We start from the raw sequence: 21,803 nt of genomic DNA, 5'->3' as shown, positions 1-21,803 counted from the left end.
ATCCATGAAATAATAATTCTCGAAATACAAGGAACTGGAACACAAAAGTACCCATAGCCTGACAGGTGTATACAGTATGTGGGTATGTACGGGCGTATACAGTATGTGGGTATGTACGGGTGTATACAGTACGTGGGTATGTACGAGTGTATACAGTATATGGGTATGTACGGGTGTATACAGTATGTGGGTATGTACGGGTGTATACAGTATGTGGGTATGTACGGGTGTATACAGTATGTGGGTATGTACGGGTGTATACAGTATGTGGGTATGTACGGGTGTATACAGTATGAAAATTCATGAAATAATAATTCTCGAAATACAAGGAACTGGAACACAAAAGTACCCATAGCCTGACAGGTGTATACAGTATGTGGGTATGTACGGGCGTATACAGTATGTGGGTATGTACGGGTGTATACAGTACGTGGGTATGTACGAGTGTATACAGTATATGGGTATGTACGGGTGTATACAGTATGTGGGTATGTACGGGTGTATACAGTATGTGGGTATGTACGGGTGTATACAGTATGTGGGTATGTACGGGTGTATACAGTATGTGGGTATGTACGGGTGTATACAGTATGTGGGTATGTACGAGTGTATACAGTATGTGGGTATGTACGGGTGTATACAGTATGTGGGTATGTACGGGTGTATACAGTATGTGGGTATGTACAGGTGTATACAGTATGTGGGTATGTACGGGTGTATACAGTATGTGGGTATGTACAGGTGTATACAGTATGTACGGGTGTATACAGTATGTGGGTATGTACGGGTGTATACAGTATGTGGGTATGTACGGGTGTATACAGTATGTGGGTATGTACGGGTGTATACAGTATGTGGGTATGTACGGGTGTATACAGTATGTGGGTATGTACGGGTGTATACAGTATGTGGGTATGTACGGGTGTATACAGTATGTGGGGATGTACGGGTGTATACAGTATGTGGGGATGTACGGGTGTATACAGTATGTGGGTATGTACGGGTGTATACAGTATGTGGGTATGTACGGGTGTATACAGTATGTGGGTATGTACGGGTGTATACAGTATGTGGGTATGTACGAGTGTATACAGTATGTGGGTATGTACGGGTGTATACAGTATGTGGGTATGTACGGGTGTATACAGTATGTGGGTATGTACGGGTGTATACAGTATGTGGGTATGTACGGGTGTATACAGTATGTGGGTATGTACAGGTGTATACAGTATGTGGGTATGTACGGGTGTATACAGTATGTGGGTATGTACAGGTGTATACAGTATGTACGGGTGTATACAGTATGTGGGTATGTACGGGTGTATACAGTATGTGGGTATGTACGGGTGTATACAGTATGTGGGTATGTACGGGTGTATACAGTATGTGGGTATGATACGGGTGTATACAGTATGTGGGTATGTACGGGTGTATACAGTATGTGGGGATGTACGGGTGTATACAGTATGTGGGGATGTACGGGTGTATACAGTATGTGGGTATGTACGGGTGTATACAGTATGTGGGTATGTACGGGTGTATACAGTATGTGGGTATGTACGGGTGTATACAGTATGTGGGTATGTACGGGTGTATACAGTATGTGGGGGGAGTGAGGGTGTGTTGGAAGATGAAGTGCCTGTGTGTTCTGTGTGTTCTGTGTGACTGGAAAAGTGTGATGAGTTAAGTGAGTGAGGAAGGAAAATGGTTGCAAATTCCAGAGCCCATGTGTGTCTGTGTGAGAGAGAGAGAGAGAGAGAGAGTCTTCACTTTAGCGCAGATATGGGGTATACATTTAAAAATGTAAATTAAAAATATAGTTTGTTTATTTTTTGTCCTATCACGATGAAACAGTGCCAACCCTATATCCTAGACACCGACCAGAGCGACTCACCCACTAAGGAGAAGTCATTATCCGTTTTATAGGCCTCCTGCAAGTAGCCTACGCAGCCATGACAGATAGATGAACGAGGTCAGAGACCCCACTAAAGCATCCCTGCACCCTCAACAGTCTGAGCCTGCCAGGGTTGGTCCAACAAAACCCAAAGCCCCCTGAAACAGGAGAGCATAATATACAAGGATTTTCTCAAAGCTGCTAATGAGATCCTTGACGATCTCGTACCTAGCCAACAAGGCAGTTAACCCACTGTGCTGTGGATGTCAATTGAGTCAGCCCCCCTGCACCTCTCTGATTCAGAGGAGTTGGGTTTAAATGCTGAAGTCAGTTGGACAACTCCTTTCCTTCCTTGTTGCTGCGAAGAGACAGAATCATTGGATCACTTGCTTTGGTACTGTCCACATGTAGCTTGTTTTTGGTCGCAGACATGCTATACGTAGACATGGCTGTGACGTCTTTACAAAACCAGACACCCTGTTTTAGTAGTCAAAAACAGAACGATATTTACTTCGCATCACACAATGATTTGATCTGGTTTTTTGAAGAGCGTGCACGAGGAGTGTGCATGTACTGTATGTTGCTTACTCACAGACAGATGGATATGACAATATGGAGAAAAAAAACTCCGGACAATCAGATCAACTGTGTTGGTTTCATTCGACACTGTGGAAAAACCCCTCCGGACAATCAGATCAACTGTGTTGGTATCATCAGACTCTGTGGAAAAACCCCTCCGGACAATCAGGTCAACTGTGTTGGTTTCATCAGACACTGTGGAAAAACCCCTCCGGACAATCAGATCAACTGTGTTGGTTTCATCAGACTCTGTGGAAAAACCCCTCCGGACAATCAGATCAACTGTGTTGGTTTCATCAGACACTGTGGAAAAACCCCTCCGGACAATCAGATCAACTGTGTTGGTTTCATCAGACACTGTGGAAAAACCCCTCCGGACAATCAGATCAACTGTGTTGGTTTCATCAGACACTGTTGAAAAACCCTCCGGACAATCAGATCAACTGTGTTGGTTTCATCAGACACTGTGGAAAAACCCCTCCGGACAATCAGATCAACTGTGTTGGTTTCATCAGACACTGTGGAAAAACCCTCCGGACAATCAGATCAACTGTGTTGGTTTCATCAGACTCTGTGGAAAAACCCCTCCGGACAATCAGATCAACTGTGTTGGTTTCATCAGACTCTGTGGAAAAACCCCTCCGGACAATCAAGTCAACTGTGTTGGTATCATCAGACACTGTGGAAAAACCCTCCGGACAATCAGATCAACTGTGTTGGTTTCATCAGACTCTGTGGAAAAACCCCTCCGGACAATCAGATCAACTGTGTTGGTTTCATCAGACACTGTGGAAAAACCCCTCCGGACAATCAGGTCAACTGTGTTGGTTTCATCAGACACTGTGGAAAAACCCCTCCGGACAATCAGATCAACTGTGTTGGTTTCATCAGACACTGTGGAAAAACCCCTCCGGACAATCAGATCAACTGTGTTGGTTTCATCAGACACTGTGGAAAAACCCCTCCGGACAATCAGATCAACTGTGTTGGTTTCATCAGACACTGTGGAAAAACCCCTCCGGACAATCAGATCAACTGTGTTGGTTTCATCAGACACTGTTGAAAAACCCTCCGGACAATCAGATCAACTGTGTTGGTTTCATCAGACACTGTGGAAAAACCCCTCCGGACAATCAGATCAACTGTGTTGGTTTCATCAGACACTGTGGAAAAACCCTCCGGACAATCAGATCAACTGTGTTGGTTTCATCAGACTCTGTGGAAAAACCCCTCCGGACAATCAGATCAACTGTGTTGGTTTCATCAGACTCTGTGGAAAAACCCCTCCGGACAATCAAGTCAACTGTGTTGGTATCATCAGACACTGTGGAAAAACCCTCCGGACAATCAGATCAACTGTGTTGGTTTCATCAGACTCTGTGGAAAAACCCCTCCGGACAATCAGATCAACTGTGTTGGTTTCATCAGACACTGTGGAAAAACCCCTCCGGACAATCAGGTCAACTGTGTTGGTTTCATCAGACACTGTGGAAAAACCCCTCCGGACAATCAGATCAACTGTGTTGGTTTCATCCGACACTGTGGAAAAACACCTCCGGACAATCAGATCAACTGTGTTGGTTTCATCCGACACTGTGGAAAAACCCCTCCGGACAATCAAGTCAACTGTGTTGGTATCATCAGACACTGTGGAAAAACCCTCCGGACAATCAGATCAACTGTGTTGGTTTCATCAGACTCTGTGGAAAAACCCCTCCGGACAATCAGATCAACTGTGTTGGTTTCATCAGACACTGTGGAAAAACCCCTCCGGACAATCAGGTCAACTGTGTTGGTTTCATCAGACACTGTGGAAAAACCCCTCCGGACAATCAGATCAACTGTGTTGGTTTCATCCGACACTGTGGAAAAACCCCTCCGGACAATCAGATCAACTGTGTTGGTTTCATCAGACACTGTGGAAAAACCCCTCCGGACAATCAGATCAACTGTGTTGGTTTCATCAGACACTGTGGAAAAACCCCTCCGGACAATCAGATCAACTGTGTTGGTTTCATCAGACACTGTTGAAAAACCCTCCGGACAATCAGATCAACTGTGTTGGTTTCATCAGACACTGTGGAAAAACCCCTCCGGACAATCAGATCAACTGTGTTGGTTTCATCAGACACTGTGGAAAAACCCTCCGGACAATCAGATCAACTGTGTTGGTTTCATCAGACTCTGTGGAAAAACCCCTCCGGACAATCAGATCAACTGTGTTGGTTTCATCAGACTCTGTGGAAAAACCCCTCAGGACAATCAAGTCAACTGTGTTGGTATCATCAGACACTGTGGAAAAACCCTCCGGACAATCAGATCAACTGTGTTGGTTTCATCAGACTCTGTGGAAAAACCCCTCCGGACAATCAGATCAACTGTGTTGGTTTCATCAGACACTGTGGAAAAACCCTCCGGACAATCAGATCAACTGTGTTGGTTTCATCAGACTCTGTGGAAAAACCCCTCCGGACAATCAGATCAACTGTGTTGGTTTCATCAGACACTGTGGAAAAACCCCTCCGGACAATCAGGTCAACTGTGTTGGTTTCATCAGACACTGTGGAAAAACCCCTCCGGACAATCAGATCAACTGTGTTGGTTTCATCCGACACTGTGGAAAAACCCCTCCGGACAATCAAGTCAACTGTGTTGGTATCATCAGACACTGTGGAAAAACCCTCCGGACAATCAGATCAACTGTGTTGGTTTCATCAGACTCTGTGGAAAAACCCCTCCGGACAATCAGATCAACTGTGTTGGTTTCATCAGACACTGTGGAAAAACCCCTCCGGACAATCAGGTCAACTGTGTTGGTTTCATCAGACACTGTGGAAAAACCCCTCCGGACAATCAGATCAACTGTGTTGGTTTCATCCGACACTGTGGAAAAACCCCTCCGGACAATCAGATCAACTGTGTTGGTTTCATCAGACACTGTGGAAAAACCCCTCCGGACAATCAGATCAACTGTGTTGGTTTCATCAGACACTGTGGAAAAACCCCTCCGGACAATCAGATCAACTGTGTTGGTTTCATCAGACACTGTTGAAAAACCCTCCGGACAATCAGATCAACTGTGTTGGTTTCATCAGACACTGTGGAAAAACCCCTCCGGACAATCAGATCAACTGTGTTGGTTTCATCAGACACTGTGGAAAAACCCTCCGGACAATCAGATCAACTGTGTTGGTTTCATCAGACTCTGTGGAAAAACCCCTCCGGACAATCAGATCAACTGTGTTGGTTTCATCAGACTCTGTGGAAAAACCCCTCCGGACAATCAAGTCAACTGTGTTGGTATCATCAGACACTGTGGAAAAACCCTCCGGACAATCAGATCAACTGTGTTGGTTTCATCAGACTCTGTGGAAAAACCCCTCCGGACAATCAGATCAACTGTGTTGGTTTCATCAGACACTGTGGAAAAACCCCTCCGGACAATCAGGTCAACTGTGTTGGTTTCATCAGACACTGTGGAAAAACCCCTCCGGACAATCAGATCAACTGTGTTGGTTTCATCCGACACTGTGGAAAAACACCTCCGGACAATCAGATCAACTGTGTTGGTTTCATCCGACACTGTGGAAAAACACCTCCGGACAATCAGATCAACTGTGTTGGTTTCATCAGACACTGTGGAAAAACCCCTCCGGACAATCAAGTCAACTGTGTTGGTTTCATCAGACACTGTGGAAAAACCCTCCGGACAATCAGATCAACTGTGTTGGTTTCATCAGACACTGTGGAAAAACCCCTCCGGACAATCAGATCAACTGTGTTGGTTTCATCAGACTCTGTGGAAAAACCCCTCCGGACAATCAGATCAACTGTGTTGGTTTCATCAGACACTGTGGAAAAACCCCTCCGGACAATCAGATCAACTGTGTTGGTTTCATCAGACACTGTGGAAAAACCCCTCCGGACAATCAGATCAACTGTGTTGGTTTCATCCGACACTGTGGAAAAACACCTCCGGACAATCAGATCAACTGTGTTGGTTTCATCCGACACTGTGGAAAAACACCTCCGGACAATCAGATCAACTGTGTTGGTTTCATCAGACACTGTGGAAAAACCCCTCCGGACAATCAAGTCAACTGTGTTGGTTTCATCAGACACTGTGGAAAAACCCTCCGGACAATCAGATCAACTGTGTTGGTTTCATCCGACACTGTGGAAAAACCCTCCGGACAATCAGATCAACTGTGTTGGTTTCATCAGACACTGTGGAAAAACCCTCCGGACAATCAGATCAACTGTGTTGGTTTCATCAGACACTGTGGAAAAACCCCTCCGGACAATCAAGTCAACTGTGTTGGTTTCATCAGACACTGTGGAAAAACCCTCCGGACAATCAGATCAACTGTGTTGGTTTCATCAGACACTGTGGAAAAACCCCTCCGGACAATCAGATCAACTGTGTTGGTTTCATCAGTGTGACAGAGAGCTTCTGCTGAGCACCGCCACTGTTAACAAGGCGCCATACCCCTGATCGACCTTCATTGATTCAGAGAGGACAATGAGACAAGTCTGGGACTGAAACAGAAAATGAGAAACTAATAAAGGATGGTTGAAAGGGCAGTGTGTGTGTGTGTGTGTGTGTGTGTGTGTGTGTGTGTGTGTGTGTGTGTGTGTGTGTGTGTGTGTGTGTGTGTGTGTGTGTGTGTGTGTGTGTATTTCTATGCATGTACGCGAGTGTGTGTGTGCGTGTGCGCGTGTGTGTGTGTATTTCTATGCATGTACGCGAGTGTGTGTGTGTGTGTGTGTGTGTGCATGTGTGTGTGTGTGTGTTTCTATGCATGTACGCGAGTGTGTGTGTGTGTGTGTGTGCGCGTGTGTGTGTGCGCGCGCGCGTGTGTGTGTGTGTGTGTGTGTGCGCGCGTGTGTGTGCGCGCGTGTGTGTGCGTGAGAGTGAGAGTGAGAGTGAGAGTGAGAGTGTGAGTGTGAGTGTGTCCTGACTGATAGTCTGAATGAGAGGAAGCTATAGGGGCTGAGAGTGTGTAGGGGCAGTGTATAATGATTGACAGGTTCAGTAAGTGGTGTTGGTTGCCTGGTGATTTGCTTTGTGAGGAGCTGCTCTCTCTGAAAAGCACCTGGAACTAAAGCTGCACTACATCAGACCAGGGTCCATAGTGTTCTGTCTGGGGGGGGGACCAGGGTCCATAGTGTTCAGTCTGGGGGGGGGAGGACCAGGGTCCATAGTGTTCAGTCTGGGGGGGAGTGACCAGGGTCCATAGTGTTCAGTCTGGGGGGGGGGGGGACCAGGGTCCATAGTGTTCAGTCTGGGGGGGGGGGGACCAGGGTCCATAGTGTTCAGTCTGGGGGGGGGGGACCAGGGTCCATAGTGTTCTGTCTGGGGGGGGGGACCAGGGTCCATAGTGTTCAGTCTGGGGGGGGGGGGACCAGGGTCCATAGTGTTCTGTCTGGGGGGGGGGGGGGGGACCAGGGTCCATAGTGTTCAGTCTGGGGGGGGGGGGGGGACCAGGGTCCATAGTGTTCAGTCTGGGGGGGGGGGGACCAGGGTCCATAGTGTTCAGTCTGGGGGGGGGGGACCAGGGTCCATAGTGTTCCGTCTGGGGGGGGGACCAGGGTCCATAGTGTTCATTCTGGGGGGGGGACCAGGGTCCATAGTGTTCAGTCTGGGGGGGGGGGACCAGGGTCCATAGTGTTCAGTCTGGGGGGGGGGACCAGGGTCCATAGTGTTCTATCTGGGGGGGGGGGGGACCAGGGTCCATAGTGTTCAGTCTGGGGGGGGGACCAGGGTCCATAGTGTTCAGTCTGAGGGGGGGGACCAGGGTCCATAGTGTTCAGTCTGGGGGGGGGGGACCAGGGTCCATAGTGTTCAGTCTGGGGGGGGGGGGGACCAGGGTCCATAGTGTTCAGTCTGGGGGGGGGGACCAGGGTCCATAGTGTTCAGTCTGGGGGGGGGACCAGGGTCCATAGTGTTCAGTCTGGGGGGGGGGGACCAGGGTCCATAGTGTTCAGTCTGGGGGGGGGGGGACCAGGGTCCATAGTGTTCAGTCTGGGGGGGGACCAGGGTCCATAGTGTTCAGTCTGGGGGGGGGACCAGGGTCCATAGTGTTCAGTCTGGGGGGGGGACCAGGGTCCATAGTGTTCTATCTAGGGGGGGGGGACCAGGGTCCATAGTGTTCAGTCTGGGGGGGGACCAGGGTCCATAGTGTTCAGTCTGGGGGGGGACCAGGGTCCATAGTGTTCAGTCTGGGGGGGGACCAGGGTCCATAGTGTTCTGTCTGGGGGGGGACCAGGGTCCATAGTGTTCAGTCTGGGGGGGGGACCAGGGTCCATAGTGTTCAGTCTGGGGGGGGGGGGGACCAGGGTCCATAGTGTTCAGTCTGGGGGGGGACCAGGGTCCATAGTGTTCAGTCTGGGGGGGGACCAGGGTCCATAGTGTTCAGTCTGGGGGGGGACCAGGGTCCATAGTGTTCTGTCTGGGGGGGGACCAGGGTCCATAGTGTTCAGTCTGGGGGGGGACCAGGGTCCATAGTGTTCTGTCTGGGGGGGGACCAGGGTCCATAGTGTTCAGTCTGGGGGGGGGACCAGGGTCCATAGTGTTCAGTCTGGGGGGGGGGGGGGACCAGGGTCCATAGTGTTCAGTCTGGGGGGGGACCAGGGTCCATAGTGTTCAGTCTGGGGGGGGACCAGGGTCCATAGTGTTCAGTCTGGGGGGGGACCAGGGTCCATAGTGTTCTGTCTGGGGGGGGACCAGGGTCCATAGTGTTCAGTCTGGGGGAGGGACCAGGGTCCATAGTGTTCAGTCTGGGGGGGGGGGACCAGGGTCCATAGTGTTCAGTCTGGGGGGGGGGACCAGGGTCCATAGTGTTCAGTCTGGGGGGGGGGGACCAGGGTCCATAGTGTTCTGTCTGGGGGGGGGACCATGGTCCATAGTGTTCTGTCTGGGGGGGGACCAGGGTCCATAGTGTTCAGTCTGGGGGGGGGGACCAGGGTCCATAGTGTTCTGTCTGGGGTGGGACCAGGGTCCATAGTGTTCAGTCTAGGGGGGGGGGGACCAGGGTCCATAGTGTTCAGTCTGGGGGGGGGGACCAGGGTCCATAGTGTTCAGTCTGGGGGGGGGGGGACCAGGGTCCATAGTGTTCTGTCTGGGGGGGGACCAGGGTCCATAGTGTTCTGTCTGGGGGGGGGGACCAGGGTCCATAGTGTTCAGTCTGGGGGGGGGGACCAGGGTCCATAGTGTTCTGTCTGGGGGGGGACCAGGGTCCATAGTGTTCAGTCTGGGGGGGGACCAGGGTCCATAGTGTTCAGTCTGGGGGGGGGGGGACCAGGGTCCATAGTGTTCAGTCTGGGGGGGGACCAGGGTCCATAGTGTTCAGTCTGGGGGGGGGGGACCAGGGTCCATAGTGTTCTGTCTGGGGGGGGGACCAGGGTCCATAGTGTTCAGTCTGGGGGGGGACCAGGGTCCATAGTGTTCAGTCTGGGGGGGGGGCACCAGGGTCCATAGTGTTCAGTCTGGGGGGGGACCAGGGTCCATAGTGTTCTGTCTGGGGGGGGGAACCAGGGTCCATAGTGTTCTGTCTGGGGGGGGGACCAGGGTCCATAGTGTTCAGTCTGGGGGGGGGGACCAGGGTCCATAGTGTTCTGTCTGGGGGGGGGACCAGGGTCCATAGTGTTCAGTCTGGGGGGGGACCAGGGTCCATAGTGTTCAGTCTGGGGGGGGGGGACCAGGGTCCATAGTGTTCAGTCTGGGGGGGGGACCAGGGTCCATAGTGTTCAGTCTGGGGGGGGGGGGACCAGGGTCCATAGTGTTCAGTCTGGGGGGGGGGGACCAGGGTCCATAGTGTTCTGTCTGGGGGGGGGACCAGGGTCCATAGTGTTCAGTCTGGGGGGGGACCATGGTCCATAGTGTTCAGTCTGGGGGGGGGGGGGACCAGGGTCCATAGTGTTCAGTCTGGGGGGGGACCAGGGTCCATAGTGTTCAGTCTGGGGGGGGGGGGACCAGGGTCCATAGTGTTCTGTCTGGGGGGGGGACCAGGGTCCATAGTGTTCAGTCTGGGGGGGGACCAGGGTCCATAGTGTTCAGTCTGGGGGGGGGGACCAGGGTCCATAGTGTTCAGTCTGGGGGGGGGACCAGGGTCCATAGTGTTCTGTCTGGGGGGGGGACCAGGGTCCATAGTGTTCAGTCTGGGGTGGGACCAGGGTCCATAGTGTTCTGTCTGGGGGGGGGACCAGGGTCCATAGTGTTCTGTCTGGGGGGGGGACCAGGGTCCATAGTGTTCTGTCTGGGGGGGGGACCAGGGTCCATAGTGTTCAGTCTGGGGGGGGACCAGGGTCCATGGTGTTCAGTCTGGGGGGGGACCAGGGTCCATAGTGTTCAGTCTGGGGGGGGACCAGGGTCCATAGTGTTCAGTCTGGGGGGGGACCAGGGTCTATGGCATACCCTCTCATACCCTCTCAATTCAAGTCTTGGTTTTAACTTATCAGTCCTTCACTGGTAGGCTATTTAAAGAGTGCATGGTGGGTGGAGGAATTGTAGATTCCCTGTGAAACACAGCTTCCCTGTTGTTGACTCTAATGCTTCCTACAGTTTGTGTCAAGTTAGCTGGATTTCCTTTGGGTGGGTGGACCGTTCTTGATACACACGGGAAACTGTTGAGCGTGAAAGAACACAGCAACGTTGCAGATCTTGACACAAACCGGTGCGCCCTGGCACCTACTACCAAACCCCGTTCAAAGGCACTTAAATAATTTGTCTTGCCCATTCACCCTCTGAATGGCACACAGACACAATCCATGTCTCAATTGTCTCAAGGCTTAAAACTCCTTCTTTAACCACCTGTCTCCTCCCCTTCATCTACACTGATCGAAGTGGATTTAACCGGTGGCATCAATAAGGGATCGTAGCTTTCACCTGGATTCACCTGGTCAGTCTATGTCACGGAAAGAGCAGGTGTTCATAATGTTTTGTACCCTGTGTATAGGTGCACTTGATTTCTGCCCAGCAGACAATCAGATGAGATGTGGTGGGGGGGGGGGCATCGGGGCACACATGGATATCTAGCCTAATATGCAACTCATTCTAGAACACTGAGAAGTATTGACATTTCATCAATGACAAATTACATGACCCTCCGCTGGACTAGATTAACAATACTAAACCCTTCCCTTGACTGAAATGGGACAAAGCACGACCCCCCCTCCCCCCCCCCCCACGACCCCTGGGGGGCCCATTTTCCTCCATGTCCCCATTCTGTATCTGGAATCCTCCCTAACTACTGTCTCCAATTGGCCACACACCTCTCCAAAGTGTGACACGGTTCCTAATGTCATGTCAAAGCACGTGTAAGACTCAAAACAAGAGTCTTCAACTATAAAAGTTTTTTTTGTTTTGTTTGATCTCTCCTAGCTGTGCCGTTAAGGAACTAGAGAGAGTACACAGGTAGTTGTTTCGTTTGGAACACGACCGTGTACCCCCACCCACCCCTACCCCCACCGCCCTCACACAATTACTGTTGTTGTTTACGAAATCCCCTCAAAAAACAGCCCGTTATAAATCACAGTCGGCGTCCGGGGGGGGGGGAGTTATCATTTGAAAGCTTGTTCTATTGCCAACATGACTTATAAAATAGGATCTTACAGTGTTAGACTTTCAGGGAAGCAATTCAGAGAAACAGATCATCATTTTGGTGCGTATAGAATGGCGTCCTGAGTGCATTCAGGAGCCGCAGCGACGTGTCTTACCGATAGACAAACAGACTCACTGTGTTCAGAACAACCCAGGGTACGACGCCATGTCATCTGGTTACTGTACAGAACAACCCAGGGTACGACGCCATGTCATCTGGTTACTGTACAGAACAACCCAGGGTACGACGCCATGTCATCTGATTACTGAACAGAACAACCCAGGGTACGACGCCATGTCATCTGGTTACTGTACAGAACAACCCAGGGTACGACACCATGTCATCTGGTTACTGTACAGAACAACACAGGGTACGACGCCATGTCATCTGGTTACTGTACAGAACAACCCAGGGTACGACGCCATGTCATCTGGTTACTGTACAGAACAACACAGGGTACGACGCCATGTCATCTGGTTACTGTACAGAACAACCCAGGGTACGACGCCATGTCATCTGGTTACTGTACAGAACAACCCAGGGTACGACGCCATGTCATCTGGTTACTGTACAGAACAACACAGTGATCATAAACGTTGACACTGTATATAACATGACTTTAATGATATGGAAATGTGCAGTGCACATTTGGACTCTTGTATGACATCAAAGCGGTATTTATTATCCTCAACGTCTCATCTTTCAAAATACCATTCGAGTCCTCGTAATTTACAGCATATCCGGTCACTAAGACAACAAGAAAATAGCAAAAGTTGCCCAATTAGCAGGAGGGATGGGGGGGGGAAGGCAACTTCTTGTCTCGTGAGGTGCTCAAGTTCAGAACGTCGGTCAGTCAAAACCCATACTGACGTCATGTACAGCCTGTTACTGTACTGCCACTACGTTCCAATTCAGGCGTTTATTAGTGGCAGAATCTGCCGTTTTCAACCAGTATGCAGGTATGAGTGTAGAGGGCTATAGGTGTGGGAGAGGAGGATGGTTGTCAAGGAGGATGGTTGTCAAGGAGGATGGTTGTCAAGGAGGATGGTTGTCAAGGAGGATGGTTGTCAAGGAGGATGGTTGTCAAGGATGATGTGAGGAGCGTTTGCATATTTTACACCTCCACATGACTTTTAACTTTGTTTTTCGACATTTTAACTTTGCCTGTTTTATATTTGTTTATTTATTGAAAATAAAACTCATATTGTTTTGTAAATCCTTTACCAGTCGTATTTTAAACCTTTATGAGAAGCATCGGCCAGCTTCATCACAGTGGTCTACTGTGCTCTCTCTCTCTCTTTGCTCGGCTGTTGCCACAGTCCCATGGTGCACTGGGGTCATGTTAGCAGGAGCTGTCATGGTTTCCAAACCCTAGGGTCAAAGGTCATTGATCTCAGTACTTTGTATTCCCATTGGTCGGTCCGGTTCACATGAGATGAGATGCCTAGACTTGGGTTGACATAGAGTTGACATATGCCACCCCTCCCCCCCAACCACCGCCAACCTCCGACCCCCTGCCCCAACCACCTCAGATCCCCACCTTCGACCCCCCCCTCCCCAACCACCTCCGACCCCCTCTCCCCTCTCCACCAACCTCCGACCACCCTCCCCGCACCTTCAACCCCACCTCCCCCCAACCACCTCTGACCCGCCCACCTTCAACCCCCCCCCCCCCTCCTCCCAACCACCTTAGTCCAATTGTTTCATTCATTCATTCACATGGACGTGTCCAATGCTGACCCTGTTTCTCTCTGTCCTCCTCAGGGCCAGCTGTCCCAGGCCCTCAACATCCTGTCTGACAGAGCTAACGAGGCCAAGGAGTTCCTGGTTCAGCTGAGGAACATGGTGCAGCACATCCAGGTACAGTACACTGGCCCCCCCTGGCCCCCCCACCAGAACCGCTAGTGCCAGGTACAGTACACTGGCCCCCCCTGGCCCCCCCACCAGAACCGCTAGTGCCAGGTACAGTACACTGGCCTCCCCACCAGAACCGCTAGTGCCAGGTACAGTACACTGGCCTCCCCACCAGAACCGCTAGTGCCAGGTACAGTACACTGCCCCCCCCCCCCCCCCCCAGGTACACTGCTCCTCCTGACCTAGGATATAGGATATATCATAGGATATATCCCAAACGGCACCCTATTCCCTGTATAGGGCACTACTTTTGATCAGGGCTAATAGGGCTTTGGTTCAAAGTAGTGCACTATATAGGGAATAGGGTGCCATAGGGCTTTGGTTAAAAGTAGTGCACTATATAGGGAATAGGGTGCCATTTGGGACGTGGGATCCACGCTGACTCCTCTTCTTGTCACACAGCCCGCTGATGGTCCAGGGAGACCCTTACTAGTGACATCAGGGTGGGGAACACTGAAGGTGAGAAGGAGGAGGAGAGGAGGAGAGGAGAGGAGAGGAGGAGAGGAGAGGAGAGGAGAGGAGGAGAGGAGGATGAGAGGAGAGGAGAGGAGGAAATGAGGAGAGGAATGAAGGGGTAGAGTTGGGTTGGGATACAGGAGAACTCCAAACAATACCTGGTGGTGCTACCTTACCTTGATGGAACCAAATGATACAACAACATTTACCCTGAGAAGTAGATATTGACGGAATCTCCAATCTTCTTTCACTACAATACTTTCTTCAGTCTGTTCACCGCAATGAACTTGTTTCAAACTACAAATAGTCTTCAGATAGTAAAAAACTACAAATAGTCTTCAGATAGTAAAATGTAAATAACTGAAGAGACTTTAGATAGTCTGGGCTCGAACCAGGAACACATCGACAACAGCCACCCTCGAAGCAGCGTTACCCATGCAGAGCAAGGGGCATAACTACTCCAAGTCTCAGAGCGAGTGACGTTTGAAACGCTATTAGCGCGCACCCCGCTAACTAGCTAGCCATTTCACATCGGTTACACCAGCCTAATCTCGGGAGTTGATAGGCTTGAAGCATTCAAACAGCGCAATGCTTGAAGCATTGCGAAGAGCTGCTTGCAAAACGCACGAAAGTGCTGTTTGAATGAATGCTTACGAGCTTGCTGGTGCCTACCATCGCTCAGTCAGACTGCTCTATCAAATCATAGACTTAATTATAACATAATAACACACAGAAGTACGAGCCTTAGGTCATTAATATGGTCGAATCCGGAAACTATAATCTCGAAAACAAGACGTTTATTCTTTCAGTGAAATACGGAACCGTTACGTATTTTATCCAACGGGTGGCATCCATAAGTCTAAATATTGCTGTTACATTGCACAACCTTCAATGTTATGTCATAATTACGTAAAATTCGGGCAAATTAGTTCGCAACGAGCCAGGCGGCCCAAACTGTTGCATATACTCTGACTCTGCGTGCAATGAACGCAAGAGAAGTGACACAATTTCACCTGGTTAATATTGCCTGCTAACCTGGATTTCTTTTAGCTAAATAGGCAGGTTTAAAAATATATACTTGTGTATTGATTTTAAGAAAGGCATTGGTTAGGTACATGTTGGAGCAACGACAGTCCTTTTTCACGAATGCGCACCGCATCGATTATATGCAACGCAGGACACGCTAGATAAACTAGTAATATCATCAAGCATGTGTAGTTAACTAGTGATTATGATTGAATGATTGTTTTTTATAAGATACGTTTAATGCTAGCTAGCAACTTACCTTGGCTTCTTACTGCATTCGCGTAACAGGCAGGCTCCTCGTGGAGTGCAATGTAAGGCAGGTGGTTAGAGAGTTGGACTAGTAACCGGAAGGTTGCAAGATTGAATCCCCGAGCTGACAAGGTAAAAATCTGTCGTTCTGCCCCTGAACAAGACAGTTAACCCACCGTTCCTAGGCCGTCATTGAAAATAAGAATGTGTTCTTAACTGACTTGCCTAGTTAAATAAAGGTGTACAAAAAAAAGATCTAGAATCTGTCCATATACCCTCATTCATTCTTATCTAGGATCTGTCCATATACCCTCATTCATTCTGATCTAAAAGGCAAAACTGATCCTAGATCAGCTCTCATACTCTGAGACGCTTGATAAATACGGCCTCACATTGTCTATGTGTCTGTCAGTTTGCCTGTTTTTTTTTTTACCGTAGGAATGATACACCTTCCTGTCTGTCTGTCTGTCTGTCATTCCTGTCTTTATGTGTTCTTCAAAGTCTATCCAGACAGCCTTGTGTCCCAGCTGTCTGTCTGTGTGTCTGACTGTCGGTCTATCTTTCTTTCTTTATATCTGTCTGTCTGTCTGTCTGTCTGTCTGTCTGTCTGTCTGTCTGTCTGTCTGTCTGTCTGTCTGTCTGTCTGTCTGTGTGTGTGTCTGACTGTGTGTCTGTGTGTCTGTCTGTGTGTCTGTGTGTCTGTCTGTGTGTCTGACTGTCTGACTGTCTGTCTGTTTGTGTGTCTGACTGTCTGTCTGTGTGTCTGTCTGTCTGTCTGTCTGTGTGTCTGTGTGTCTGTCTGACTGTCTGTCTGTCTGTCTGTCTGTCTGTCTGTCTGTCTGTCTGTCTGTCTGTCTGTCTGTCTGTCTGTCTGACTGACTGTCTGTCTGTCTGTCTGTCTGTCTGTCTGTCTGTCTGACTGACTGTCTGTCTGTCTGTCTGACTGTCTGTCTGTCTGTCTGTCTGTCTGTCTGTCTGACTGTCTGTCTGTCTGTCTGTCTATCTGTCTGTCTGACTGTCTGTCTTTCCTGCAGGAGAACGGCGTGGAGTTCGAAGCCTGTCTGGTGGCCCAGTGTGACGCCCTCATCGACGCCCTGAACCGACGCAAGGCCCAGCTGCTGACCCGCGTCAACAAGGAGCATGAGCACAAGCTGAAGGTGAGACCCCATTTTGGATCAAGCCCAGGGGACTTCCTGTCTGCGGGGCAACAATGATAAATTAATGAAGGAATAGTAAACAGGCAGAATTATGCATAAAATTAAGATTATGCATAAAATTCACCACCCTTTTCCAGAAGTGTACACTCCCCGTTAGGGATTTAAAAGCATATGATTGATGTAAACATTGCCTAGAGTGAATTTCCACCCTTATTAAATCCATGAAACAAAGTGTGCGAGGGTACACTTTGCGAGAAGGGTGTAGAATCAGGACACAGCCCTGAGCTGCTAGGCAGGACCATCTTGACGTTATCACTTCTGCTTGTTGGGGCATCTAGAAACTTCCACCAGCAGGGTTTGTGTGGGAGGCCCAGGTTTTCTTTGCTTCTTTCAGGACCAAAAAACATCGACATTCCTGCCTACCAGAGAGTAGTGATTAAAACATTGATGAATGAATATGAAACAGACAGAATTAAATATTCAGGTGTTTATTTATTTTTTGTATTTTTCTGTATTGTTGTATTGTATATTGTATTGTATTAATTAACCAGGTTCCCTCTCAGAGACTAACCTTGGAATGTTAACATGGTAGAGCAGGAGCCTTGTCCCTGCTCTACCAGAGAGCTATTCAAACCCATTCTTATTCCTCACACACACACACACACACACACACACACACACACACACGTACACGTACACGTGCACACACACACACACACACACACACACACACACACACACACACACACACACACACACACACACACACACACACACACACACACACACACACACACACACACACACACACACACACACACACCTCAATAACAAGCTCTGCACGTCGCTATATCCTGGTCATCATGGAGATGGTGATTCCTCTGGTCCCTGAGAAAGTATCGCTCGGTGTCGCCAGAGGCAACCATCTCCATGATGACCAGGATATAGCGAAGTGCAGAGCTTGTTATTGAGGTGTGTGTGTGTGTGTGTGTGTGGAATAAGAATTTTTGAGCTCTCTCTCTCTTTCTATCTCTTCATTCATTCTCTCTCTCTCTCATTCTGTCTCTTTGTCTCTCTGTCATTCTCTCTCTCTGTATCTCTCTCTCTCTCTCTCTTTCTTTCTCTCTGTATCTCTCTCTTTCTTTCTCTCTGTATCTCTCTCTCACTCTATCTCTTTCTCTCTCTGTATCTCTCTCTCTCTCTCTCTGTAGCTCTCTCTCATTCTGTCTCTCTGTATCTCTCTCTCTCTCCCATTCTGTCTCTCTGTATCTCTCTCTGTATCTCTCTCTCTCTGTATCTCTCTCTCATTCTGTATCTCTCTCTGTCTCATTCTCTCTCTCTCTGTCTGTCTCTTTCTCTCTCTCTCTGTCTGTCTCGTTCTCTCTCTCGTTCTCTCTCTCTCTCTCGTTCTCTCTCTCTCTCTCGTTCTCTCTCTCTCTCTCTCTCTCTCTCTCTCTCTCTCTCTCTCTCTCTCTCTCTCTCTCTCTCTCTCTCTCTCTCTCTCTCTCTCTCCCCCCTCTCTCTCTCTCCCCCTCGCTCTCTCTTTCTCTGTCTCTCTCTCTATCAGGATAGATGGGGATCTGTGAAAGACTGTCATTAAATATGGACACAGACAGAGGAGGCAGTCAGTTTATCATGCTGAGGAGTTCAATATATTACATAATTGTATTTCCTTTCATTTGATCTCTGTCACACACACACACAGAAACACACACACACACACACACACACATATCTATCTCATAACTCAATCCGTCTCTCTCTGTTGTAATTGCTATGTCACTGCGGCAGCAGTCACTGGCCAGTGCAGTGCAGTCTGTTTACCAATGAATATAGTCTACTCATCATGACGTTACGTTTCCCTTCGACGTAATGGTATTGACAAACACTCAGAACTGTTGGGCTGTGGCGGTGATTGCCAAGCAAATAACTGCCGGTCTCACGGTAATCGACCGTTAATTAACATTTAGCATCTCCTGGCTTCCACACACAGCGTACAAGCCACTGATGCAGACCTCTGGAACATCTACATTTTAATAGTAATATAGCCTACATATCATCACAATAAATCCATGATTTATTTTAGACAGGTCTAAAGAAACATGATATGAAGAAAATGTAGTCTATTTCAGAAGAACAGAATACTCTGAGTTGTCCTTATGTTAGGCCCTGATCTGGCTGTGCCATATGGCTGTGGGCTACACTAGTTCATTTAGCAGACAAGATTTGCTTAGAATTCCGTGGTATTATTTTTATATTAATTTATAGTAGGAAGAATACAATTGAACAAAGCTGAATAAAATAGTAAGGATATTTTCTCCAAATGATTTGAAGGAGTAGAAATAGAAATAAAGAAACAAAGAAACAGGTATTCTCCTACAGTAGATGTTATTAATGTAACTTTAGTTGTTCTACAAACGTTGGGCTATATGTTTGGATTTGTAATACATTGTAAGGCTGCATGATGCGACTAATGATGATTTGAAGAAAGTTGCATGAAAGGCATGAGTTCTGCTTAGTTTTTTTTTGTGCAGGCTGTACACACTTCATCAGTCTCTCATTCACAATTTGACAAGCACTTGATAAAGCCTCGAATTTCCCCTTTTTGTGGCCATAATCCCCCGAAAAGAATCGGTGCCTTTTGTGGCCGGTGGCCGGTGTGCCCTTGGGCCGAATATAATGATTATAATTCCCTTCTCCCGCCTGCGTATCGAAGCACCTCTCACTCACATGGCTCTCAGTCATGTGATCGGGAACTTTCTCACAGGCTACTAGTGAAGACAGACAGATCGGGGACGAAACTGCACGCATCCTTATCCAATTCCGAGGCGCATATTGAAGATATCGTCAACCAACAAGATGACTAGGCCTAACAAACAGCAAAAGCACTAGCCTACTGTCAATCTACTATCCCCCAGAGTACAAAACTTGACCTATTCTGTGCGAGAAATAAATATTCCAAACATAGTCCGGGGCATGTTGTGGGATGCGATAGATCCCATATTAAAACAACCACTAGCATCAAAAAATCTGTTTTAACCAATGAGCCTGACGCAACAGATGAAAACGTTTTGCTTAAAATGTTGATAAACTATTAGATTATTTCTTCACATTATAAGCGCAGCAACACGGCAGTAGGATATCAGCGTGAATGTTCCATTAGCGGGAAAACACCATTATCAAAAGTGACCACAAATGCGATTATGCATTTCTTTTTATGGTGAAAATTATCTTCCCCAAACGTGATACTCACGTGCTGCGTATACACCCGTTTTAAGAAGTTATTTGTCCACTTTAGTTGTGATACAAACCTTATCAAAACATATAGGCCATAGGGCTAGGCTACATGAGGTGTGCGACTATGATTTACCTTAAACTGGGCATCATTCACAAGTCATAGGCTAATATTGTCACCCATCAGACTATTCTTGATTTAATCTTTGTCTTTACATAAACTAAGTAATATTGTAACCCTTTCAATTAGCCTTTTTTTAAATGATAAACTTGGATTAGCTAACACAACGTGCCATTGGAACACAGGAGTGATGGTTGCTGATAATGGGCCTCTGAACGCCTATGTAGATATTCCATAAAAAATCTGCCGTTTCCAGCTGCAATAGTCATTTACAACATTAACAATGTCTACACTGTATTTCTGATCAATTTGATTATTTTAATGGACCATGTTTTTCTTTCAATAACAAGGTCATTTCTAAGCGACCCCAAACTTTTGAACGGTGGTGTATATTATCACATTTTCAACATACCACATCAAAAGAAATTAAAATAATATACCCCAATGATTATTCACAACCCATGTCTAGTGTCCTTAGTCTGTGATCTAGTGTCCTTAGTCTGTGATCTAGTGTCCTTAGTCTGTGATCTAGTGTCCTTGGTCTGTGATCTAGTGTCCTTGGTCTGTGATCTAGTGTCCTTAGTCTGTGATCTAGTGTCCTTAGTCTGTGATCTAGGGTTAGTGTCCTTAGTCTGTGATCTAGGGTTAGTGTCCTTAGTCTGTGATCTAGTGTCCTTAGTCTGTGATCTAGGGTTAGTGTCCTTGGTCTGTGATCTAGGGTTAGTGTCCTTAGTCTGTGATCTAGTGTCCTTAGTCTGTGATCTAGGATTAGTGTCCTTAGTCTGTGATCTAGGGTTAGTGTCCTTAGTCTGTGATCTAGTGTCCTTAGTCTGTGATCTAGGGTTAGTGTCCTTAGTCTGTGATCTAGGGTTAGTGTCCTTAGTCTGTGATCTAGTGTCCTTAGTCTGTGATCTAGGGTTAGTGTCCTTAGTCTGTGATCTAGGGTTAGTGTCCTTAGTCTGTGATCTAGTGTCCTTAGTCTGTGATCTAGGGTTAGTGTCCTTAGTCTGTGATCTAGTGTCCTTGGTCTGTGATCTAGTGTCCTTAGTCTGTGATCTAGTGTCCTTAGTCTGTGATCTAAAACACGACAGTAAATGCTTCGGTATACTTCAGTCTGCAAAAACACTACAGTAAATACTATAGTAATCTTACCAGAGTAAACACTATAGTCTTCTTTCATGTGGAGTGTCCCTGTTTTTTCCAGGTCTCTGGCCCACTCTGACCCTGTATCTGTTTCAGACCGTTTTGGCTGTGCTGCTGAATAGGTACGACAGTGTTTAATGACCCCGGCCAGAGTGACTCAGAGAGGAATGGTTCCTAGCCCCACCAGCTCTGCAGAGAGAGAGAGAGAGAGAGACAGACAGTGGCCCACTTACACATACCTCTGTCCTCTACCTCTTTATTCTGCCCTCTTTTACTGCTCTCTCTCTCTCTCCCTGGAGTTATTTCTCTCTCTCTCTCTCTCTCCCTGGAGTTATCTCTCTGTCTCTCTCTGGAGTTATTTCTCTCTCTCTCCCTGGAGATATTTCTCTCTTTCTCTCTGGAGTTATTTCTCTCTTTCTCTCTGGAGA

General features: G+C 48.1%; 1 protein-coding gene across 2 annotated transcripts in view; it reads left to right on the top strand.

Moving 5' to 3' along the window:
- LOC139563638 (E3 ubiquitin-protein ligase TRIM9-like) overlaps positions 1 to 21,803 on the top strand; it is a 68,200-nt gene that overhangs the window by 23,529 nt on the left and 22,868 nt on the right. The window contains exons 2-4 of one of the 2 annotated variants that reach the window (XM_071382478.1): positions 13,840 to 13,935; positions 14,392 to 14,448; positions 16,755 to 16,877. In XM_071382478.1, coding sequence (XP_071238579.1) covers positions 13,840 to 13,935; positions 14,392 to 14,448; positions 16,755 to 16,877 — 276 coding nt within the window. The remainder of the gene's footprint in view (positions 1 to 13,839; positions 13,936 to 14,391; positions 14,449 to 16,754; positions 16,878 to 21,803) is intronic. The other variant, XM_071382479.1, reaches the window with a different exon arrangement.

The sequence above is a fragment of the Salvelinus alpinus genome, chromosome 34 (genome assembly GCF_045679555.1).
Source record: "Salvelinus alpinus chromosome 34, SLU_Salpinus.1, whole genome shotgun sequence".
NCBI classification, from domain to species: Eukaryota; Metazoa; Chordata; class Actinopteri; order Salmoniformes; family Salmonidae; genus Salvelinus; species Salvelinus alpinus.
Note: the sequence above shows the minus strand (reverse complement) of the source record. Positions and strands in the feature narration are given on the sequence as shown.